This window comes from Halyomorpha halys, unplaced genomic scaffold (genome assembly GCF_000696795.3).
Source record: "Halyomorpha halys isolate HHAL.00 unplaced genomic scaffold, Hhal_1.1 Scaffold472.1, whole genome shotgun sequence".
In the NCBI taxonomy this organism is placed as follows: domain Eukaryota; kingdom Metazoa; phylum Arthropoda; class Insecta; order Hemiptera; family Pentatomidae; genus Halyomorpha; species Halyomorpha halys.
Genome location: NW_027111148.1, coordinates 273,697 through 301,371, shown reverse-complemented (window position 1 = coordinate 301,371; position 27,675 = coordinate 273,697). Strand labels below are relative to the sequence as shown.

The 27,675-nt window shown below is 30.1% G+C and overlaps 1 protein-coding gene across 1 annotated transcript in view; it reads left to right on the top strand.

Annotated features, from left to right (window-relative positions):
- LOC106683179 (acyl-CoA Delta-9 desaturase) overlaps positions 1-27,388 on the top strand; it is a 41,745-nt gene extending 14,357 nt beyond the window's left edge. Inside the window, exons 2-6 of the mRNA XM_014424471.2 lie at positions 2,230-2,367; positions 7,281-7,411; positions 23,322-23,527; positions 25,289-25,474; positions 26,671-27,388. Of these exons, the coding sequence (XP_014279957.1) occupies positions 2,230-2,367; positions 7,281-7,411; positions 23,322-23,527; positions 25,289-25,474; positions 26,671-26,944 (935 nt within the window). The 3' untranslated portion in view covers positions 26,945-27,388. The remainder of the gene's footprint in view (positions 1-2,229; positions 2,368-7,280; positions 7,412-23,321; positions 23,528-25,288; positions 25,475-26,670) is intronic.
- Positions 27,389-27,675: the final 287 nt, after the last annotated feature.

Genomic DNA, 27,675 nt, shown 5'->3' with positions numbered 1-27,675 from the left:
CGAGATCTTCTTCTCTAGAAATGTTATTGGAGTTCTATCAATGGGTAGATTCTCCACATGTTTTTATCATGTTACTATGTCACCTACAGCAAATTTACTTGTTGTATATATGTGTATACAGTTGTAAATATCAATAAATAAATTATTATAAAAAAAAAAAAAACTTCTGAATTCCATCAAAACAAACCCATTATCTAGAACCATTCGCTTAAAAGATTTGGGGTAATTTTTAGATGCTGAGAATTGAAATAAAATAAATGTTGGTAATAACCCTACACAATTGCCTTTGATCGACCTTAATTTCGCTCTTCACACAAATTCGTGACTCCGAAATATCTTTTAGCAGAACACATTCTCACTTCTATTGAACTCAATTGTTTCAAAACAACTTTGTTTTGCGCAACAATATCTACAGATTTTTTTTTTGTGTTAGTTTTGTGTTATTTTCTAAAAAACACAAGGATAAAATAAAAACAGAGATTCTTAAATATATTCAATTATGTATTCACAAATATAGTTATGGTATACTTTATAATTATTACTATGTAATTGCACAAGCACTTCTATTTTTTTCCACTTTTATTGCATTTGTAGTTTCACTTACCCTTGTACGGAAAACATAGTAAAGACGAGTCTTGTACTTTAGAAAAATTACGATCTCCTCGATCAGCTAATATGGCCTCTATCAGCTGATATTGCCTCGATCAGCTAATATGGCCTCTGTCAGCTGATATTACCGTAACACCTGACAGTAACTTATGTACATATATAAAACAGAGGAACGCAAGTAAACTAATGAATATAAATGCAAATGAACAGAATAATAATTAATACCAAGTTCAAATTCATAATTTTTATCATTATTATCCATATACGTTTTTTCTTATGAAATCGTTCCTATATTTCTCACTACAAACATATTTTAATTACATCTACGTTTCGTGGCTCTTCCACTATCTTCAGGATGATATATCTTAATAGTAGTTACATTATCCTAATTTATATAAAATAGGTACTTTGTCATAATTTAATTAATTTTTAATGTAGACTATTTTTTTATTTTTAAATGTTATGATGAGAACGAAAAATGTACATACGCGCATGTGTTATCATAGGAAGGATTTCATAGTAAAAAATCTTACATGGAATATTTATTGATTTTCGTTCCTCTGTTTTATATAATTTTTTTTTACACTCTTTCTATTTACATTCTAATTGTTTTATCATATTTTACAATGTTTGTACTTTGTCCACATTCAGCCCTGATAAAGCTCTGCGAAGTGGGGCGAAATATTAGTTACAAATAATAATGTGGTAATAACAAATATCAATTTTGTTACTGCTAAGAATACATTTTTACAAAATACAACACAATCGGAAAGGATCAGATAGCCTTGGCTGTTTTCTGATTCCAACTCCTGTCTCTATTTTTCCCCTTTAGTTAATCATCGAATCCTTTAATATTTTGTATTTGTGCATATTTCATTAATACTCCCAATGAAAGATGGTAAGGATTTATTATCTAAATTCCATATTTAAGCTCTATTAAATTATTTCAATCAGAATAAGTTCTATTTGATACTAAAGATGATCTAGTCTTACAATGACCTGGTAAGTTTAATCAAAACAGAGCAGTTTATGAGCAAATCTAAAAATTAATTTATTAAGTGATTTTGTAAACATCTTGTTCCAGACATGCAATGTAAAAAAAAATCTACTATTATACTGTAAAAGTAATTTTTATTTTCATAATATCTTAAATTATTTACAAAATAAATAAATCTCATATTAAACGAGAGAAGGTTCATTACAATATATGGCCCCAGGCCAAATGCTCAGAAGAGAACCCATACCAATCCATGGCTTAGCGATTCGTAAGCTATTTTTGTATTGAATTATTTTATTAATTATTATTTAGTGATAATGAAGCTAAATTAAATTTATTTTTGAGAAATAAAAGATGTATTAGGTTGAACACAACGCTAGGGCATGCTTGAAAATTAGTAGCAAAATTCGGAGGAAATAACACGGGAACTACCCAAAATGTGTTTTTGTTAAGAAAAAACATTAGATAATGGTTAATTTCTACTTCTAGGTTTTCACGGTATTTTCTCTAAAGATAGATAGCAATATCTTTCAAGCACAGATATGACCGCCGTATATGTATACAATGACAATACAATGTCTTAAAATATATACAATATCAACTATACAACAATTTTGTTACAGATGGGGCCGAAAAGAAAAATGAGGTTAAGCAGGAGCTGATATGGATTAATGTAATATCCATCTTTTTCATTCATATATATGCAGTTTATGTAACGCTGACGTATTACCGACAACTGACGGTGACCTTGTTCTTGTGGGGTAAGTAAAATTAAGTATTATATAAATTTATCATGTAAAAATATAATTCTAAATATGCTATTATAAGACGGGACAGTCATATATAAATATAAAAAGCTTTATTAGGAACAACTTTGTGTACAAGAGCCGGGAAGAAAAAAAACCAGTTATTTCATCCCAATTTTTTATTACCTTAATGAAAACTATGTATATTTACTAGTCAAAATTTATGAGACTGCCAAGTATAGGTAGGGGGAATAAAAAATGGCGGCTATTTGATAAAGGTTAAAAAAATTAATTTTTCATTCGGAGCTCTATATCCTTAAAATTACAAACAATACTAGAAACACAAAGAGGACATTATTTAAAGCAGAGTAAATTTTCTGAGATATTAGCCCTAATAGAGCAATTTACATTCAATGGTTCTCGAGATATAGCTTTTTAAAAAGCAATATTTCATAAACATGTACTGAAACATTAGTAGTTAGTGTATTTATTTTGAGAAATCTATATCTGAGGAACTATGTGACGTATAGATGTATATTAGCACTCAAATTAAAGCTAGTTTAATGTACTATAAAGTAATTTATGACCTTTATCTTCGTAAGAATAGTAGTTTTCATGATATTTGCTAAAATATATTGATTTACAGTTGCTTAGACAATAAGTTTGATTTATGAAAAACTTTATTTCAGAAACCATAAGACGTACAGATGTAAGTCAGCACTTAATAAATTAAAGCTAGTTAAATTTATCATAAAATAGTTTATAACCTTCATCTTTGTACGAGTAGTAGTTTTTATGATATTTGATAAAATAAATTCACAAAATGTTAATTTCTAGTTGTTTTTTGATTTTTACAAAGATATATGTCTAGAACCTTAAGAACCACATATACCTGCCAGAACTCAAAATAAAGGAAATTCAACTAACTATAAAGTAGTTTACGACACGTATTTTCGAATGGGTAGTAGTTTTTAAGTTATTCGCATATAAATATTTGGCACATGAAAATTTGTCCGAATCTATTTCTTTTAAATTTTTTTTTTTTTAGGTTAATCACTTCCATCATTTGAAATAAATTATTATTTATTTATTCATGACATTGTACAACGTTGACATGATGGTTGACATGATTTCCCATATGAAATCATGAGGTGATTTTTATTGTATAAATTAAAATATATAAGGATGAAGATTGGTGTTATATAGGTTTTATTATTGTTATTGGTTTTTATAGTCCATGAATATGGGACAGTGGTCCCGAAACGTTGTACAATGTCATGAATAAATAAATAATAATTTATTTCAAATGATGGAATTGATTAACCTCAAAAAATTTTAAAAGAATTGACTCACTAGACTTCCTAGAGAGATAATCCAAATTATAAATCTATTTATTTTAGCAAATATCATGAAAACTACTACTCCTGTGAAGATAAATTACTTTATAGTACATTACACTAGCTTTAATTTGAGTGCTAACAGATATCTGTACGTCGAATGGTTTTCGAGATATAGATTTCTCAAAATAATTTCACTAACTACAGATCTTTCAATAAATTCTGTACAACATTTTTATAATATTTTGCTTTTTAAAAAGCTATATCTCGAGAAATATTTAACATAAATAACTCTATTAGGGTTCATATTTTAGCAAATTTAATCTTCTTTAAATGACGTTCTCTTAGATTTTCTTCTGTTGTTGGTACTTTTGAAGATATAGAGCTTCGAATAAAAAATTAATTATTTTTAAGCAGCTTAATTTGGGTGATATCTCTGAATATTTTAACCAGGAGAATACTTGAATTATACAAGTGTAGTTTATTTTATTTATGGGGATAATTCTGATTAATAAGTTAATATAATATTACAATTATTTATAAATTATCTTTATTTAACGATTGGTTGTATTTTAACGATCAAAGTTTGGAGACTTCTACGTAGTTATATAATTTATCATCATATAAAGAAGTAAAATCTCCCCAAGAACAGTAACTGAAACAGAGATATAATGAAAGTTACAACAATAAAACGCTCACAGTAAACAATAAATAAAATTATATCTTAAATCTATATGTTAATTATAATTATATGTATACATCATAAACATTGGCATAGCAGTCCGATGTTTCATTTACACCGGCGTGAATCGGATTCAAGGATAAATGTAAGTCGATCAAAATCCATGGATTGAGGCTAGTCGGGGTTAACAGGGCATCGGGAACGACATCCATGGATTGAGGCTGGCTGGGGTTAGCAGGGCATCGGGAACAACATCCATGGATTGAGGCTGGTCAGGGTTAGCAGGGCATCGGGAACATCCATGGATCGAGACCGATCACGGTTAGCAGGGCATCGGTAACAACATCTATGGATTGAGGCTGGTCAGGGTTAGCAGGGCATCGGGAACAGCATCCATGGATTGAGACTGATCACGGTTAGCAGGGCATGGGGAACAACATCCATGGATTGAGACTGATCAGGGTTAGAATCAAGCGAACACATGCACCATTAACGAGCCAAACTACAGATAATCAGAAAACGAGAAATTTCCAAGTAATACTTTTATAAAATGATTTCCGAGGATCACATACATCCGTGTTGGTTATAGTAAGATAATTAATTATATTCCAATTTTTTACTACTGTTCTAGTTTCCATGAACATTTCAATTGTAATTGCTGAGGCAGTCCACGAAGAAAGTTTTAGCATACAAATACATATTTTTGAAAAACAACTTTTTTTGCAAACATGTCTTGGGAAAAATGTTTCTTCTTTATTAAGTGGGTATTAGTTGAAAGCTTGCAAAGAGAATTACAACATTATTGATAACATTTCACTTATGTTAAGACTGTCTGTAGAATATTTCAAATAAGTTAAAGGGAAAAAAATTATAATTTTATAGAAATAAAACATCTAAAAAAAAATAGAAAACAGTGACATTCTAATTTGTAATCTGAAATATGTAACAGTCCAGAAGCTCTTCATGTGATGAGCCAACACTTTCAGTCGTAGTCCTTACACACAAGTCGGCCGAGATAGAAAAATAACAGATTAATATATTTTGAATTTTATATATTTTTTATACCATCGTGGCTTGATATAATTATTGTCCTTTTGTTTGAAAAAAAATGTTTGAATTTTATTATGATTAATTGTCGTTATGAAGTGAGATGATAAAATTAATTATTGGACGGTAATTTATGATAATAATAATTGATTCTCATATTTCAGATTATTGAATAGTAATTTTCTAAAGACCATTTTACCATTTTCATAGCTATTTATGGTTTCGTTGTCATGGTTTCTTTTTGGCCTTAATAACAGGTGCAAACATTTCAAATTAAAATTTATTAGTTGATTTTGTTTTCAGCTTTTGCATGGTAGTGGTTTTAGCTAAAAGCTAACCTATAACATTTAGAAATGTTTATTTTCTTATATTGTTTTATATGAGATTTTTGTTAACATTTGTCCGCTATCTAAGAATAACCATTACATTTTTCGGGTACCTTTTATATCAGTATAAATACACATGAAAATGTATACATTGACTCATTTTTTTCCTCTAAATTTCAATTTTGTTGAAGATTTGTATCACACATCCAATCCTGGCAAAAAATATTTAACTAGAACATTTTTGATGGCAAGTAAAATATTTTAAAAAAAATAATAATGTGTAAATCATGAAGAATAATTGACCAACTGTAAAATCAGTTTTTAAACATTTTACAGATGAGGGCCAATGACAGATTCAGGAGTAGAACTGTGGAATATAAATAATTTATTTGTTCATACCTTAAAAACGGGGAGTGGGATAGCTCAGTGAGTAAGGAGCTGTGCTAAAAATTCCAGGAACCTAGGTTCGAATCCAGCTGTGGTAGATAATTATTTAAACTGTTACTGTAGCCGTGAGCCAACTATGTGGTTCCCACTCAACCTCTATAAAGTCCAAGTGAGACCTTTAATTGGGGATATATCTGGCGGTTGAGCGTGAACAAATCAGCTCCTTGTATTCTCCTTGCGTTATTCAATAAGCATTACTGAGCCCCTGTCCCATCATGGGTTGTAGTTGTACAGATTATTATTTTTATATATTAATTATATATTATATTTAAACTTCCTGGGATATAGCTATACAATACATAATATAGTTCATACCCGATAAATCGAAGTTGAAGAGATTTTAATTCAATTTTCAAGAGCATTCGGCTATCATGATGGGTTGTAAAACATTTTGTGAACAAATTCCAACAAAAAAATGAATTCACCTCCTCCTATCACGTGAGAGAAAGGCTGAAGATTACCAAGAAGAAATCGCATAGGAAATCACCTCCTCACGTCACCACAGCTGTCTCTTTGACTGAAGCTGCAGATATATGAGGCTATTATTCGTCCGACGCTGCTCTACTGCAGCACCTCTTCAAAACAACAGTACAAAAACTCCAGAGCTACCATAACCCCATCCTTCGGCGGACCGTCCGAGGCACCACACTGGAGAGGACCAGGAACAATGCCATCTACCAAGAACTCCAGCTTTCCTCTGTTCTGGAGTTCATAGGCCGACGGCACATCAAATACTTTGATGGACTGAAGGTCTGTGCAAATGCACTCTTCCGGGAGATCACCCCTCCACCAAGACCAAGGAGTTGGCAAGTCGAGAAAAGGGGTTCAGACTCGATCTAAGCCCAACCATTCATCACTAGTAGAGAGGTCCCTTTTCCAGTTTTCCATTCTCCAAATTTGTCTAACAGGGTCCAACATTTTGTACTATCATAATTTTCAGATCGGGTTATGGAGTCCCGTATTCGAGTTAAATGGTTCGATTTAACCAATAAATACATTAGGAAATAGGATTGACTTATCAAGTGTTGAGTTACATAGTTTTGATTGTGAGAGACACAATTAGGAATAATATTTCTAATTTATTTGCAGGAGCATACACCTGCTTATTGGGAGGTCTAGGAGTGACTGGTGGAGCACACAGACTCTGGTCCCACAAATCCTACAAAGCTAAGCTGCCTTTCCGAATTTTTCTTCTGTTTTGTTTCACTCTTTCTGGACAGGTAAGTCCTGATTTTTATAAACAGAAAAAAAAATTAAAGAAAACTCATTACAGCAAAGTCACTTATTCACTTGAAGTTCAAAATAAATTGACAGGACTTTGAAAAGATCATCGATATGAACTAATTAGTGTTTTCTTTTAAGTTCCAATGATGACATGTTTACTATCATCAATTATATTAATTATCTTTATAAGTGCCACTTAATTTCTTTGATATATTATATTGTTTTTGTATTTTTTATGACTTTCTAAAACCTGTATCAACGTGGAAATATTTATTATAAATAAATAACCAACATCAAACAAAAAATAAATGGTTGATAATACTCTTTCAATGGCATGAACAGATAAATTGATCTGCAAAAAACAGGTGCATGGACCATTGTAGCTTTTTCGCTATTTCCATTAATTTTTTATTTTATCACCTTATTTGTTTTTTAATCTTTCTTTTTCTGCAAATTATCATTTTACAGCATACTTTAATTATTATCTATATCATTATACGTCATTATCTATATTTTAAGGTTAATGTTGTTTGAGAAAAAAACCTCCTAAACGAGCTGTTTTTGAAATAAATCTGTATTCAGAAAGGAGTTTTTCGCATACTTTAGTGAACGCTTTCAAATGAAATTGATAAAACACCCATTTTACATTCATTCATTCCTCAGAATCAGGGACAACTCCAATAAGCGGTTTTCGGTTTTGTATGTTATTATTATAAAAAATCTTCAGCAGCTATTGTTATAAACTATATAGTTATTTCACGAGCCTCTCCTAAATAGTTCATATAATACATATGATAGACTTAAATAGTCGATTTGTGACTGCAGCAAATTTCTTTCTCTCTTGTTTCCTCGAGCAACCTATATGTATCTAATTTGACACTGCTGAAAGGAATGCTTAAGCGAAAGTGACCATCTGCCTACAATTTTTATTGATGTAACATAGTATTGAGCCAATGACCACAGAGCTACAGATATTTCTTAGAATATCCCACACTTCCATATTTCATGGGTTCTTCTAATACACTTCTCCTGCTTAAGTAGAGTATCTTATTGTACATAAAGAATATATAATGCAATACATTGACTCTTCTACATTTCTTATAGATATCCAATTCGATAGGTCCTCTCAGGTTCCTATCCCTTGACAAATATGATTGGACAGATTCTCCCTCTTTCAGACTAACACTCCCTAATCATCTATGAATTTATCGTACAGTTCTATTTATCAGATTCATCTATCAAGCAATGAGCTATAACCACCACTAGACACGTGGTAACTTAGACTACTAGGTCTAAGCCCACACAATTTCTAAAATCTCATCAAAATTGGATTAACGGTTCGATCAAATATACACGTTGTCAAATTTCTTCCTTTTGGTCTGAAACATATAATACCAGTAAAAATTTTTTTTTTATTTTCTGTATGAATATGAACCTTCCCTACCACTTGGGTATGCCGGTGGATAAAGAATTTATTGTTCATTAGTGCTTTAAGCTGTGTAATATCACGCTCTGAACCATAGGAACGAAACAGTAGACAATTGGGAAGCATGGGAAGCATCGTTAAGTATCGTTTGGGGTCACTACAAGTAAAGCCCAGGTACAACCTTGTATATTGGAGTAGACTCGAAAAATTGATTTATCTCGATCACGTTCTCTACAAAATCAATATATACTTATATCACTGAGGGATAGATCACTAAGAATAGAGTTTACGCTGACGTGCTTTAAGTTTTCTTTACATAGTTTAAAACTTAGCATCTTGTTAAAGACATTGTTAGAATATGCTATCCAACTGAAGCCTCTGTCTTTGTTATTCATTGGACCTTTTGGTATTGTACTCAAGTTTCAGTTAATCAGATTTATTTAGTCTTATACTCATTGATTTGTTATGACAACATTGTGAAATTATCAATAATTAACAAAAAATTATTGATAACACAGGTCCATATAAGGATATTTTTGAATATTTTGGCTGATCTTTATCTCTTTTGGTAGCTAACACAGCCAATGAACTGCCTTTTCTACCATTGCGTACAGCTTTATCCTGAATTACTAGTTACGTAACAACAGTTTTGAAGCTCAAGAATCATAAAAAATCTTCAATAGCACCCAACTTTTAATTTTTTTAGTATCAGAAGGACATTAAAATATATCAAAGAGCTCAAATCGGACTCTCCTAGATAAATTAAAATTTGAAGTAAAGACTATTTATACAATATAGTTTAAATAAATTGACTTAATTAAATAAAGCGACCTTTTATATTCTTAAAATCTCATGTAATCAAAGTATACACGAGTAATAAAGACTTAAGATTAATTTTATAGCAATTTCGTGGTACATTTTATTTCCTCTTTCTTTTTTTTTTTTTTTATTTAATTACTTCTTATCTACTTATTCAATAACTTAAAATGATGAGATAGTATCTATTTATAAGAATAATGAGATAATAGTTCGCTATCAGAAGGTACCGTCAGAATTATCTAATATTATTTTTTAGACTGGAACCTAAACTGTTTTTATTTTCTTCTATATTGAGTATATTTCTAGGCGGCTTATATACAAATCTACTACAAAAAATAAAAGTTGAAATTCTTTCAACTTAAGGAGGGACTGAATTTATTATCTTATATTTCAACGTTTTTTTTTGTTGTTTTTTTGACGCCATAAAAAAATCAAAGCTGATCGGTTGCTTATCCTAGAAGCTATGAAAGATTTTTTTGTTGAAAAACGCATTAATTATTATAAATTTGCGACTAATCTGTAAGTGGTAAAGAAGAACGTAGTTGATTTTCAATTTTGGCACTTCAAAAATATGAAGGTCAGTGAAAATCACCAAATCAAATTTTTCGTTGTAGACCTGTGTCATTACACCATTTTGTCAGCACTGAATCTTACATTGGGTTCAGGCACAGATAGATAGCAGAAACAAATCCTATTCACAAGCCATTGGTACCGTTTGGCATCCACTCAGATTTCATTGCATATATGCAGTTTTCATTTTATGTGCAGGGTCAAGAAGGTATCTCTAAAGTGTAATAAGGATAACCTGTATATCGATAAATTGTTTATTTATCTTGACTTATCGCGTTGTCGAAATATCTTATGATGTTTCTTAATTGTAATTATAACTAATTATAATTAATGAGTAACTTAATCAATTTATAAGATATAAATAATGAGCAAGTTTTTTTTTTCAATCCTAAAATTATAATTAAGTTGTCGTCTATTACAGCACTTACTAAACAAAGTCTAAATTTCCAATTCATCTGGACATACAGAGTTGAGCTTTGGGGTTCCACTAAACCTTCGAATTCCTCTCGTACCCAATCGTTACAATCCAAAATCATTCGTAAAATCCTCAATGCTCCTTACTTTGTCACAAATAAAATCAACCATAAAGACCTAAATGTCCCTTATGTAACTGACTTATATAACCCGAACCAGATATCAATCCATTATAAACTCCCATACCACTCAAACCCTTTAGTTTCTAACCTTGCTCCCTCTTCCATTCCTGACTATCCTCCGAGGCACCTGAAAAGAACATGGCCTCGAAAAAATATTTTTAGAATGCTACCGATGGGTAGTTTCTCTACATGCCTGTAACATACCATTCCGTTCTTACTACAAATTTACTTGTTATATTTTATGTACAGTTGTAAATGTCAATAAATAAATTTAAAAAAAACAGTTATTGTTGGGGGTTTCCGATGAAACCTTGTCACTCTCACTCATGACAGTTTTCAGTGTTTTGACGAGAACGCCTTTTAACGTTGAATTTATAGTGAAGAAATTTTCACACTAATATGCGGTGGAGTATAAGTTGGAGAGATTAATTAATCAATATTATTAGGGTTTTATTACGAAATCTTATCCAGAATCTCGGCTCCACAATCACACCAATAAATGATCAAAGGACTGAAATAGATCTATTTAGAAATAGCCATGACAGAGACTCTCTGTCAAGAATACTGAAATCCCCAAAAATCTGAAACTAAGAGTGTGCAATGTCATGATAAAGCGAGCTCTGATATACAGCTACGAGTCTGGGTTCTGCGAGGTACAGGAACCCTAGGAAATAGTATAGTCTGAGTTCTGCGAGGTACAGGAACCCTAGGAAACAGAATAGTCTGGGTTCTGCGAGGTACAGGAACCCTAGGAAACAGAATAGTCTGGGTACTGGGAGGTACAAACCTAGGAAACAGAATAGACAGAGTTAAACGGAAAGTTCTCTGTACAATTACGCGAGTGATTTGGGATCAGAGCCTCAACACATGGAGGAGGAGAACTAACGGTGAACAGCTTGCAGAGACTGGTCAGTCAATATATAATATGAAGGCAAGGAGGATAAGATGGGCGGGACATGTGGTTCGAAACAATACACCAGGACGTTGAATGCCAGTATAGTTAGCAAGAGAGCACGTGGGAGGCCAAACCAGATGGATAGATATAATCAAGAAAGATGCAAAAGAGCTCTATGTAGCAAACCGGAAAGCTAAGCCCAAGATAGGAGGTGTGTAGAAGGCTGGTTCGAGCGGCCAAAGATCTACATGGCCTGTAGAGCCGCCCGAAAAAAAAAATTCACAACCAGATTTTCGACCTGGAAAACATTTTTTCTTTAGTTAATTATCGAATCCTTTCATTACTAGCAAAAATGTGAGATTGTTAATTATTTAAAATAAACAAAATTAAAGGATTTTTTATCTGTATCTAAGCCCTGTTAAACTATTTGATTCATGATTAGACATATTATTTTAAAGAATATTTATTTTTAGATTGATTTTCCGAGTTTAAGCAAAATCGTTAGAACCCAGAAAATCCTGAAAAAGTGAAAAATCGGTGATATAAAATGGTACTTCCGGTGAGCTTTTTTTTAAAGTAAAAAATTGTATATAATATCCCAAGCTACTCTTACCAACATTAAGCTCATGTTTCAGTTTCGTTAACTCTTTTGTTTTTCTGTACTAAACTGATTGATACACACACTGATTATTTGACAAGATTCGTTTATTAGGGCTCAGGAGACCTTAAAACGTGTATATGCCTCAAAAAAACGGGTTAGAAATGTTTTGCTATCGTAATAATTCCCCTTACTATATATATTTCATATCCAGGAAAGTCATAATAATATATTACTTTGGGTCAACGAAAGTCAATCACAACGAAACAAAAAAGTTAAACTATGGTTCTCTGACAACAACCTCATTCAATCCAACCATAGTGAATAAAAAATTATACAAATGAGTGAAATTCTGTTCACATTAATTGTGATTATAAAGTATTACTAAGAAAGATCATGCCATCAAATTTCGACTATGAACAGGAAAGAACATGATAAAGCTATATCTAACAAAATAATAGGCACGAGTCGTGAGTGTGATAGGAGGCAGTCAGTTGATCAAACACTTCAGGTTCGTATTCACGAATTGCGAGGAGGAATCGAATGTCAATAGGACATCATCTACTGGGAATTTATAATTAGTTAGTATTCAAAATAAGACACTCGTCAAAATACACCTCGTCTTAAATAATCTCTAGACTATATAAGTCCTCGAGAAGAAGCAAGAAAAAAAGTTATAACGAAAAGTAAACATTATTTTCACATAAATATTTAATTATAATTTAAAAACAAACAATTATATTAAATATAAATACAATTACAAGAAATATAAGGAATTTTAAATATATTAAAATTAAAGTAATAAATATAACAAATTACAAATATAAAACATAACTAATCTAAAAAATAATAGGTATAAGAAATAATAAGTATGAAAGTAATAAAAAAAAAAATCATAAAACAGGCAACATTTATACTAGACTTCTCAGCAAGAAAAGTCTTATATGAGTGGATAATACAGATTATAATATTTAAAAATAATTTGCGTTTGTTTCTATAGAAACTATATAGAATGTATTTTTGCTATATGTTGAAATTTTATTATTTTTTTAAATAATACTAAAACTAATAATGCTAAACTCGAAAATCTACCCAATACATTTAAAAGAAAAATAAGATATTTGAAGTCCGAGTAGGGGTTATGATCAGGAAGCCCAAGGGAGGTCGGTTCTATTGGGAATTCCATAACTTCCAAAAGAGAATTCTCTTAGGAAGGAGCAATCATACATTCTATTCTGTGTGCTTTACAATATTTCTAATATCTATCTTCAGGCAGTAAGTATATATCGTCAGTTGAAAGTTCGCTCTTATAGGAAAGTTACAACTTTTTTTTCTAATTAGAAAATCTAAACCTGATCAGTCAAAAAAATAATTGAAAAGTTGCAATTTTTCCTAAAGTCAGTGGAAGTATACTTAGGACTGCTGTGAAATAAGCCATGAATATCCTTTAAGATTCCATATCAGCTGGAAATATAAAATGATTGTTGTACTGTTACTTTAGGGATGAAATATTTTCGAATAGATTACGGCTGAAAATACTTTATCAATATAGTTGTTAACATTTACTTTATTAAGTTTCGGCACTATGCAAGCTATCTTCAAGTTTTTTATTTTATTATCTTATTCAAATTAGTATACCTTTAACTAGTCTGATAACATTAGGTAGAGATCAAACACGTTAACTTGAAGAATAACCTGAAGATGGTTTGCATAGTGCCGAAACGTAGTAATGTAAATGTTAAATATATGAAGTTAACATTAACGAATAGGTGAAGTATATTCAGCCTGACTTTATTTATATTTTTTTTTCTTACAGAATAATATTTCATCATATATTTATATTTCACAACCCTATATTATAATCTATTATTAATACATTCAGATTTCCGGTAATAATTTGAGGACAATTTTCCTTAATCGGGTTTCAGTTCTTAGAACAGATATTTCTCAACAATGATATCGACTCTGATTGTAACGAAAATAGCTGAGTCATTCTACTCCCCTTAAGCAATACCATCGTGGCAGATTTGGGTAGAAATCATTACGTGGAACTCACTAAGATAATCATTAAAAGCTCTAATTTAAAAAAAAATAGAACTTAAATGAGCAATTACACTGATATAATTTACAATTAATGTAATTGTGTGAACATAATTACAATTACAATTACATGCGATTTAACTCATTAGTGAATTCAGTTTATTTGAATATGTTTATTATGAGGAGAAATCGTCAAAGTTAAAATGAATCGATATGAACGAGCGCGATCATGAAATCGATAGAGAAGAGCAAGATCATGAAATAGATTTTATATTTATTTTCAGTACCTTCAAACACATACAAATGAACAGTAATATCTTAATAAATCTTTATGCCAACGCACATTCTTAAATGGATATCATTTTCATACTTTGAACTCATTATAAAATAGGTTTTTTTTTCGTTTTGGTGTTAAGCATTTAAAATCACAATTACACTATCAAACTACTTGTAATTGTAATAGTTACTTGAAATTTATAGAATAAAAAATAAAAATTACATAAGAATGTAATTGGTAAGTCGAAATACTTAGGTTCAGCTCTATAATTATTATTGTTATAGTGGTCCCACAATTACAATAACAGCAGTTCACCAAGTAGTTGTAATTGTACTTCAACATTCCAAATTACAGTAATTATAATTACTTTTTGCCAAACTCTGCATACGCGTGTAATAAAACCATAAATCATTGTAATAAATTAATTTTCTATAATCATTTTTCTATTTACAAAATAAATAAATAAACTGCAATAAATAGATATTATCACAATAACTTCACAACCTCGATATTTCACAATGCCAAGGGTTAAAATGACGACTCAGTATTACTAAGATTACAAATAATGAAAATATGAAAAAAATAAACTAAAGGAGTGAGATAGTCTGGAGTTTGATACGTCAATTCAAACTACATTCCCTATTACTTTGGCTTTAAAGACCTATACTATAATTACACGCTTACAATAATATTATGTCTAATATCTTTATTTATTTATTTTATACTGCTTAGAATTAATTTATCCTCCAAACAAGCATTTGAAATGTTCCCAGAGACATTAGTACACCACAAATGCACGGGTTTTTATGGAAAAAGACTTATTTTTAAAACTCGAGTAAAAACTGTAAAAACCATACGTCGTATCTGTGCTGAGAATAGTTTGAATTAAACGATTTTTTGTTTGTTTTAGCTAATTTAATTGCCTTTTAAATGCGTATTATGCCTTTTTTTTTTTTAAGGGATGCTCTAAAATTAGATACCTATAATCCGCACAATAATTTTGATTACTAACAGAGGAAATGATGCTGGTACAAGTAATTTTTACCAACACTGCTCCATCTACAGAATACAATCCCATCAGACGTAACCTAATCCATGTAGTCAGATACTTCTCAATCTGGCCCTTTTAGGCTTACTTAACGATTTAGAATATATCGCATTGTGTATTTTATAAGTCATTGTTCAAGTGCTCGGAGTTAACCGGATTTACGAAGTAAAGGAGAGCGAATTATCAAGATTTCATTTCATAAATATTTTTTTAAAATAGGATATCAAAAAATTGTCTACATACTTGACCATTAAGATAGATTAATGAGGCACTGCATTATGTCAGAATGAGATAAAACAAAATTTGACCCGTAGATAATAATGTTGCCATGTCATGTATGGAACGAGGATTCTCCCGGAACACTTGACATGAGATAATAATTTCTTTTTTTATCTCGTTGATCGCTAGTGTCTTCGTGCACCCGTAGAGCACACCCACACTTCACGTGAAGCGAGACCTCTTACTGTAATTACTAGTTCTCACTTATTTTAATTGCTCCTTGATTACACTGTAGATTTATATGGTTCGATAATTTATAGATAAAAACGTCATAAAGGAAATCCGTCTGAGAAATGTGGATCAACATCAAAATCAACGATTTCAGGGTAAGGTTATAAGGTTAGCAAAACTTAAATTGGCCTTTCAAACAATAAATAATGGGTTTTGAATACAAATATAAACAAATAAATAAATAAATATATATATATATATGTTATAATAATAAATATAATACAATTTATACATATATATTATAAATATAAAGCGGTAGCAGCTCGCTCAGTGGTAAGATACTACTAACTCCAAGAACCAAAGTCCGAATCCAAGGTTGCTGAAATTTATTTTCTATTTCACTGTAGCCCCATGAAGAGTACCCATAATTAGATAAAATCTGACGGTCGAACTTGATTATGATCAAATCAAATCACCTCCTTGCACAACCATTGATCTAGTAACAATATTTCCTTACAAACATGCAGAAAGACTTTTTTAAATAAATGTAAATTATTTATGCATAAACAATAATTTAATATAAATCGATTCAAGAGATCGATAAAAAGCAGAGCAGAGTTTGACCAAATGTTTTATTCAAAATATATTTTAAATATTTCCAATAAAAAATACTTTTACTTTTTATGGAAGAAAAAAATTGTCCAATTTCGAAATACTTCAGGATTTCCAAGATAAGTCTTTAAAATACAAATTATATTGATGTATTTTATAAGATAAGTAATGAAAAATAATTAAAATATATTTTACAAAAGGAATTTTTAATTTTTAATATTACTCTCTTCAAAATAAGGAATGATAAAACACAAAATCATATAAGAATTAATATTAACTACATCAAATTATATCTTCACTCCCCCACGTTTTAATAACACAATGTCTTGAATGAGCCCGTACTTCAAAAACAGTTCGTCTTGTGGAGTTTAACGAAATAACGAGTTCTTAAGCGAAAATAATTTTGAAATTATGTAGGAATTAAACAGAAATCTGCAGAAAAAGGATCTTATCTGAGAAAATCGATTTTAAATTAATATGAAACGACACACTACACAGTATTTTTAATATAAAATTATAAAAAACAAAAGTTTCTCGATTTAACCTTTTTTCAGTATTTTATATTTTATCATAATTCAATAACGATGTTTTGATCGAGGGAAATGCTCCACGGGAAACGAACCCCATGTGTGAGGGCTTGAACAATATGCTCCTATGCTTAACTGAAAGGATTCAGTCACTCAGGAAGAAAGTTGTTGCAGCCATTCGCAATCACCAAATACTAAATAAATAATTCAATGGATTTAGCTGCTAAAAATTTTAGTTGTGTCAAAAGAAAAATATGCTTGTTTTTCTTTTTTTTATATAATTTCAAAAGATATATTTCAGTTCATTGACTCTTTGTTATATAATACCACTAAAAATAAATGAATATAATATAAATTAAATAAATAGTAATATCATATATCAAATAAATTATTTGAAAAACACACAATCATATAAAACAACTGTAATGATTAATTAAAGTTATGAATTGATAAATATTTTTTTTATCGTTTTCGAGAAAAGACCAAAATAACTGTAATTAGGCAATATAAAAAATATCAGTAATTGGACAACAATCAGTACAAATTATCAAATTATATAATTTAATAAATATAAAAATAAGAAACAAATATATTCTAAAATTATCTTTGTTATTGATTTAATTAATTAACCATTGAATACATATAAACTCATAAATTAAATATAAATGGTATATTGTAATAATAATAATTTATTGTTTAATATAAATATATTATATTAATGATTTCATGAGATATAAAATAATAGACATACATTCATATTTATACTTTTATTAATTAACCTTATCAATTTTGTACAATATAAAAAAGAGTCTAAATGAATTATTTTACTTTGCACAATTTTAGATGTGGGTCGCATGTTCAATAATATTACGACACATAGACCAATTTACAAAAAAAAAAAAAGGATAAACATGCTAGTTGAGTACTATTAAAGAAATAAATTCTATGTGGGAAATAAATATACCGGTTGTAATAAATTAAAACGCAGAGATTTTTAGTAGAGTAAAAAGATTTCTATATGAATTTTGTAGTTTTGATGTTGTAATACCTAATACAATATAAATGCCTCAAGGTAAAATAATCTGGTAAAATTAACAATTTTTTAAAAATAAAAATATTTAAAATAAGTATTTGTTTCAAACCTACATTGACTTATCGATTAACATTAAAATGTACAATAATCGAGAAATATTTAAGCTTATCATATAATACCTCAACGCACGCCATATCAGAGCTAGAGTATTGTGAAATCATACCTAGTTTGTAACGTTAGATAGCAAATGATCGAACACTGTAATCTCTCAGAAACAATGATCTGAGTGGTCCAGACCTGAATCTGTTGTTTCCATAATATACACAGTGACAGATGACCACCTGACAGACATATTAAATACATCGCACTAGCTATATAATCTGTAGTGTAATGTGTAGTTTATAATCTATGCCAATATCTGTAGCACTACGCAAGGAACAATGACAGGAGGTAGGAAAAAATACATAATAGAGAAAATCGTTTAAAATTAATAATTGTAATAATTTCAAATAAAGCTCATGTTTCTCTTCAGTCTTATTTAATCTATAGATTTTTAATAATTCAAACAACGCCATGACTTTATGAGTTATATTTTTTATTTATGGAGTTTTGCGTGTGTTTTGTCAGAAAAAATTTACTTGTATAAGGTTTTAATCTGTACATTACCTATTTATGAAAAATATTATTCATATCAAACTCCATAAACGTAAAGTAATATGATGCGAGAATATATGAATGCTCTGAATGCATGGCCGTTTCGAATGTATATATGGCTTGTCGAGAATAATATGTTTTCCCAAGTAGCTGACGGATTCTGATGAAATCGATGTGGGATCAACTAGATACCATCCCACACGATGTCTGGGAACCTGTTCCTTGATATATAAATCTAAATATTTCAAGGGAAAATTTTCAATTCTGTGAACATAGTTTTTTTTAAATTTCAACATCAATACTTCGGTAACTTCGATAAGAAGTAAAATTCTGTTGTCTATTACTTTACATATAAAATTAAATTCAATTCCTTTACTCGGTGATAATTAATCTATCTCTAAAACTTAATTAAGACGTAATTTTTATCATTTTTTAAAAAGTGACGGATGCCTCACCTAAAACCGGTTATGAAATTTATTTTCTTTATATCCTTAAACCGACTTGAATATAACATTATAAATATTTTTTTTTTCAAATTTTTTAATATTTTAAAAAACTTTTTTTTGCCTTGAATTAAAACCATTTCTATTTTCAATTCACTTTTTATGACATAAAATTATTAATGAACGAGATTTATAACTTTTTATATTCACTTCCATATTTCATATGATGATGATTATATTGAATAAGGTTTACAAAGCCCCAAAATATGAATTTAAAAAATATTACTTATTTAAATGTTCAAGCCCATATACGCCCCTCCTCCCTCCCTCCCCCCCCCCCCGTCTCTCAAGCTGGTTAAATGAAACATACATTGGTGAATAAATATATATTATGCACATTTCTTGATTACGGTCTTTGATGTCAATTTTGTGGAAATTTCTAGGAAGCAAATATCAGAATAAACACGAAAGATAACAAAAAAAGCTATAAACGGATTACAGCTTGAAAATTTATTGATTAAAAAAAACTGACGTTTTTAGCTAGCTAACAAAATAATCTCTCTAACATAAAAAACAGTTTTAAGTGATCACCGTGTAATATTATATTTTACTTTCTGAGCGAATTGAAAACTTAAATCCTCAACAGTTTAAAAACTTTGAACTATACTGCGAGTTGAAAACCTAAGCTGAAAGTCTGAAATTTAGAAAAGAAAAGGAAACATAGTATAACGTACAATGAAAATATTAGAACTAAAATGCTCAAATTAATGTTGGGCTTATATGGAGCTGGACAAGTTGAATATTTGGACATCAGCTGTTTACAAAAGGAATGTGAATTCTGTGGTGCTTTCGCGTTCGGAGCGGAAATGTTTAGATCGAAAAATAATTGCAGGCACCAAGAAAAATCAAACTACCAACTCTAGGTATTCTCAATTATATAAAACAGTTTTTAGTCATTACCCAGTTATATTTTATTTTACATGTAAGATAGAATAATATAAATGCGTCGTAAAAATTGAGTTTAACTGATGAAGAACGCATTTTTCCGAAAAAACAAAACAAATCAAAAAGGTGTATGAAAGACAGAAAATGTTAAAGAAGAGAATAGTTGAAAACTTATTTTCTAAACTGTTAGAAAATAAGCGAAGTAGGAATAGAATTGAAAACTTAAGTCCTGAACAGTTAGAAAAACTTTGGAAGTTATATAATGGGGTAAAATAGGGGTTGGTCCGCCGTGACCTCCCTCCACCCCCCTGTTAATGAATTTTAATTAATAAATAAAAACTGGAAGACTCATGGATTAAGCTTTGATACTTCGCAATTAAAAAAAATATATATACATTTTTTTTATTACTATTGAAAAAATCAAATCATTATACTAGGAACTTCGTTTCAACCAGCCTTTGGTGGATACATAATTCTTTCATTCTTCTCAAATTCCTTCGGAATATCTCTAGAAGGATGCGTTAATTTCTAAATAACGTTTATTTTCTCACAAACCTAAAATAATAATTAAATAAATAATTGCTATATAAAATACGTAATGTATTATTTTTATTTAAGATAATTTTTCGTTATTGCTGTGATTTATTAAGGGAAAAACGTCATTCTGTCACTTTCTCCTAACATTAATAACCCACAAAATTTAATTTGTAGAATCGTGAGTTTTAAATTCATATTTTATAATAGAGTGAAAAGTATTGATGAGGGGTAAAACTGCGACTACGCTTGCGGATTTGAAGGGTTCGAATGCATCAATTATGACCTATATAAATCTGTTCGTTAATAGGGGGTTCCGTTATTCATTGGGTGTCCGCTAAGAGGGTTTTTACCGAATATACTTTGAAAGACAGTGTAAATGGTTCCATAAACTTGAAAGTTAATTTAGAATTCAATTATAAGTCCCACATAACTCCCACGAATGTTAAAAGGTAATGTTAATGTACAACTTAGAGAGAGTGGGAGGACAAGTTCATACTTCCACTTTTACTCTCTTGGTTTATCTAGTTCGGCACAATACATCGGAGATGGATGATCGCTGACCGCAGTTATGAACTTTCTAAAAACCATATAATTTATAGAAAAACATTCGTATTCCTTAGAAATCGTATAATAGGAAATAATATACTTTGTGAGCGATATTCCCTGCTCTGATTAGGCCAAGTATTGAGACGAGAGGTTCCTCTTGAAGTAAGCTATTATTAATAAATCAATATTACTATCGAGCAATGACACAGCACAAACGGGCTTCTTTAATCATGAGGAGAGCACCAGGTCACGTAGGCACTGCAGAAGGCGAGTTGATGGGTCAATGGAGAACGCAATACCGAGCACCACCGAAGAGTCACGTGGAATGGAAATAATGCTAACGATATCGATAACGATTCTTCATCGGATGCTAGCGTATAGTCACATGTCTTCTCCATATGTGTATTTATAATATATCTTATATAAATCAGATAAAAATATGAAACAACTGATTTCATCCTTGAAAAAGAAATCGCTGGGGATGACGTTGGTAAATATTTTCAAAATACTATCATGTAATCTTTGCCTACTAATTTTAAATAAAATTGATATATAGATCGTTGTATATCAATATGAAATCATTTTATAAATTAAAAAAACAAAAAAATTAAAATATCATTTATGAGGAGAAGATGGTTGGGTGTGCGGTCAGTGAATAGCACAAAGAGAACGTAATTAATAGTGCCAACGTTTCGGCCAGAATTTCTAGCCTTCATCAGGGCTAAGAACAAAGTGCAAGATAAAAACCAATGAAAAAAAAAAGGAGGGGTATAAACAGAATGACACAAGTAAATAATAATACTGAATGAAAATTAATAAAAATAAAGTGATTAAATATGTGGAAAATAAAACGTATATATAGGTAATTAAATATGTAAATAGAATAACATGATCAAAGAAATAAAAATTTTAAAGTTATGCGAAGAAACAAAGAAATATGAATATTTTAATTTTATTTAATGCATATTTTGATTTAATTTATCAAAATATGCTATAAGACTAGAAACTGTGGCCGAAACGTTGGCACTATTAAATAAGTTCTCTCAACTTATTTGTGTTATTTACTGACCGCCCAACCATTTTATCCTCATACATATTATGTACGCTCAACTATCTTCTCATCATTATAAAAGATCATACATACATGGGAGTTATTCTCATAAAAAGTGATGGTGTTGAGTCCTCCTTAAATATTGTTGATAAATATTTTCATTAAGTAATTTTTTTTTTTTTAACAATTATTTCCACATACTTCATATTACATGGGCATAAATCGCAACAAAATGAACGATGTATGTAGCATCATATTGGTGTGAAATATGACTTTGAGTTCGGTAGCCTTCTGGTCCAAATAGTAGGAGCCTGGACGGATTTTTTATGTTATACGGTTTTTAGAACCTACGAATCTTAAAACATAAAACCTCAAATTTCTCTTTCCAGAACAAATGGCGGGTCACTAATAAGAACATTCATTGTAAACCATGTACGTAGATACACATGGTAAAAATATATACATATCAAATTGATACTGAATATTGATATTAACCAATCTTTAACAGAGGGAATAACCATGACCTACTCAACGATCAACGAAAAAAAAAGTATTTGAATAGATATTGACTGAATGACCTATTATCTTGACAGTAAACCAAGGTCATGAAAATAGACTCTCATCCATCAATAAAGTACTCCAAATACACTAAACAATATTAAACGGGTTTGGTATTTGATTCATATAGCAACCAATTTTACTTCATTAATAACTTGAGTTAGAGCATGCAAAGCCATTTTTATTTTAAAGCTCTCTAGGTCAATGTATTTTCATAATAGCTGACTCCGAAGTACTCTTTTCTTTTTAAATCGAGATTAAAAATTCTTTAATTGTTACAGAATAGCATATACGACTGGGTGAGGGACCACAGGGTTCACCACAAGTTCTCTGAGACAGACGCGGACCCGCACAACGTCAAAAGAGGATTCTTCTTCGCCCACGTGGGCTGGCTGATGATGAGGAAGCATCCCGAAGTGTACGAAAAAGGAAAGACCATCGACATGTCCGACATTGATAATGATCCGCTCCTCGCTTTTCATAGGAAGTAAGTATGAAAGTATTTCAGTACATTAGGTAAAGCACCTTCAGCACAATAACTTTCTCTTAATTCATATTAATTAATAAATACAAAATATAAACAAAAGGTTATTAATTTGACAGGATTACAATCATGTAGTTTAATGAGGTATACATTTTTCTTAAGGCGAAAGTAGAATACAGAGTAAAACCTATTAATTTTCTAATGCGCAAAATCAGCCTCAGTGATAAGAATACTGTATTTGATAGCTGAAGCTTTTTTGACGTCACATCACCTGGAAGATTTTTTACAATATTTTTAGTATGCTTCAACCACAAGCCTTTGTGTCGTACCTCACCAAGTCGTGAAAGGATAAATACTTGAATAAAATCAGTAAGAAGAGCTCAAACGGATCTTTCTCCAAAAAAACACCTTAATAATAAACATGATTTTTCTAAAACTGTACAGGAAAATATTCAGGGCTACCTCTACACTAACGTTCCACTGGGTCCCTCATTCCTGAGATCAATAAATTAAAACAAATAAAAATGAACTAAAAAGTAAGACAATGTCAATAAAGACTGATCAGCTTAATACTAACGTCGATAAAAACTAATTACTTAAAAAAATTGATTATGAAGAAGTAATCCGTGGTTTTCCTAATAAAAAATCAAGAAAAGTATCTCTAATATTTTTTTCTATTGAAAGATTAATAGTTGACCATATGTAATTATCTTACTCTATAGAATGTATGTATTTTTGATGTTATTCGTTTATGTATTCTTTTAACTTTAAATTTATCTTATATACGTAATTTGTATCATCCCATCCTATTCCCGTTATAATCATTAAATTACCCCTTTTTTATATTTTACGTTAGAGTTGACGGTTAAAAACCGTTAGGAATCAACTATTGATTCCCCCCATAGCTTCTACTACACCCACCTCTTTTAGCGTCTTCTCCGGGCTCTTTCTGAAACTTCTGTTGGTGAGGTGAGATTCTTTAAATTTTTTTTTCACTCCTTCATAAATTCATTAAGCTACCTTTCCCATTATCTGTTATTGTGCACCTTTCTTATACCTCATTCACTTCACTTTCTTTGTATTTTACCATATTAGTAGCCACTTCTATCAATTATTATATGATTATTCACTACTGTATTTTTAACTTTGGAAATGCTACTCATTAAGTGATGGAAATAGCACTCATTTCTTTACTTGTTATTTATTAGTATTCTATTCATTTATTTTTTTAGCTTACTAAGTTCCTTTTTAAAGTACATTTTTTCACTCTTTCTATTCATATTATATTGTTTTAAAATGTTTATACTTTGTCTCCATTTAGCCCTGATGAAATCCTGCAAAGTGGGACGAAAAGTTGGTAACAAATTAATAGTAATTGTTTATTAACCTTTATTGACCAGCACCAGACTATACTTCACTCTAGTTTTTTTTTAAATTTTGTCACAGTTCAAACATTAAATAAATAAAATTTGTTTCTTTTTATGTTATTAAACTCTGTAGATAAGCTAATGTTCTTCATAAAATAACTTAAATTACCCTATCGTATTCTTTATACAGCCCTGAAAGTACTATTCCATTTATTCTACCTATTAGATCTAAAATAAGACTTTGCTAAGTATTACGTTAATGTTAATTTTCGTATAATTATATTTTTAATAAATTAATTGTTATTTAATTAAATTTATTATTAGTATCTCCTTTTCATTAATTTGTATATGATTATAATGATTTCGCAAAAGTAATTACTATTTTAATGTTTGCCAGCTACTTCATCCCCCTGAAAATCATAATCGCATTCATCATCCCGACTATAATTCCACCTCTAGTTTGGGGAGAATCCTGGAAGATGACTTTTCTCATGGTATGCGTAGTGAAGTACGTCTTCTTACTCAACAGCACCTGGTCGGTCAACAGTGCAGCCCACATCTGGGGAAATAAGCCATTTGACAAGTAATTGATACGTATTATATAACTAATCATTACAAAGTATGATAAGTAAGTATTCAACAAAATAAGCAAGTAATATATTAAGTGAATTCTAAAGCCTTAATCAGTAATATCATTTAAAAACCGCCTTTTTCAAATGTCATATTACAACTCTAGAATTGGACTTCAATTTTAAATCAAAATGTTGTATGATAAATCATTTGATATAACATACTATGTCGAGTTGTCATAGTGGATATTATGTACAAATGGAAACAGTTGATGATAAAGCTAATCGACTGTATTAATTTTAAAAATGTCAAAAATTAAAATCTGGTACCTTGCGCGCATGGCACAATTTTTACACACCATCCTCACACACCACCTTCACATACGACCCTACTTTGAGTTGAAATCAATACAGAATTTCAGGCTAATTCCAAATTCAACAGTTTTCAAAAGAGTATTTTAATAATATACCCCGTTGCAAAATTTGAACAATAATTTTCTTTTTTAGAAGGATGTCAAAAATATAACTGTTTACTAAAATTTACATTCATCTCAAAACCAATTATGCTAAATTATTATAGAATCAATATTGAAAATACTAAGTGTTGTTTAAGTATTTACTTAAAATAGTAAAGCTAATTAAACAACCAAGTCTGACATAAGAAGCTTGATTACAAGACATCACACATTACAACGAACCCTCAGAGGAATCTCTTTCCTCCTGTCCAAAGCTAACTAGCATCCACTCCAAATTATATATCTATATATAAAACTATTCTACACAATCCAACTGTAACACAAAAAATAAAAAGTTGGATTGCTACAAATTTAATACACATCCCAAAACATACCTTACAAGGTCTTCAAGACCTAACTGTACATCGTAACATAGTTTAGATTCAGGAGGTGGCATAACCCTACTTGCCCTCAAAAAAAGGTGAAGCCAAATAGGCCACACCCACGAAATGTTATCGACTATAAAAAGGAATATGAAGAGCTCTTTTATCAGAGACTTGATTTTGAAGTTATTTAGTAACAATTGAAAAAGGGCTTAAATTTCACTAAAAATCCGAAACATCATTCTTGTTTGTAAAAAAACAAACTTTATAAGCAGCAAATAAAATTTTGATTATTAATCGATGTATAGAATCAAATTTTCATTTTTTAAATATAAACAAATTTTTGTTACCTTGTAATAATTGACTTTCCAGAAGTATAAAGCCTGCAGAAAACATCTGGGTGTCTCTATGGGCTCTCGGCGAGGGTTGGCACAACTACCATCACGTCTTCCCATGGGACTACAAGGCGGCAGAGATTGGCCCATATTGGAGCAACATCACTACCTTGTTCATCGACATGGCCGCCAAGTTGGGCCTAGCTTATGACCTCAAGCACCCATCAGACGAACTCATCTTGGAGACAGCCAAGAAACGAGGAGACGGCAGCTGGACGCATTGTCACGGAGAAGAAGTGAAATGCGAATGAAAAGTCATCCGTCTAGCTTTTAGATTAAATTCAAAGACTTATTTCAAATTACTTGGTTGTTAATGTTAGTTAAATTGTTTATTTTAACTTGCTACTTTTCTCTTCTTTTAATGCTAGCCTTTTAGGTTCTTGTGCATTATGTTTTTGTATTTTATGAAAAAAAAAATTAATCTTGATAAATATACCAAAGTAATATATATAGAAATCTGTTGTATATAGGAAAGACTAACGAGAAGGAAAAATTCTTTTTTTTTTTCTAAATTTAAGTATTGTTAACAATTTTAAATATATATGTGATTCAGGAAAATGAGGAGCAAGGATATCGCCGAATTTTAAAATATTGTGATAGTTCAGTTATTGATTAAGATGTAGTTTCTAAGTTAGATTGTTAAGAACATTATAATCTTGCACTGATTATTAAGATAATGTACCACACATTAAAAAAAAAATACAAATATAAAATTTTAAAAAATGAATGCTGTGTACTTTATTTAGCCATATCATGTCATCAACTTAATATGATGAGTTTAAGATAAAACGTATTTTGTCCATTTTCTCACTTGATTCATTTTACAAATGAATTAAAAATATTTTTGATATGAAATCTAAATTTGTAATTTTCTGGAACCATTCTCTTAATTGCCGTATCATATACTAGTTATAAATAATAAACAATGGAGAAGATGGTCAGGGTTGCGGTCAAAAGAGATAAGTGTTAAAAGCTAAAATAT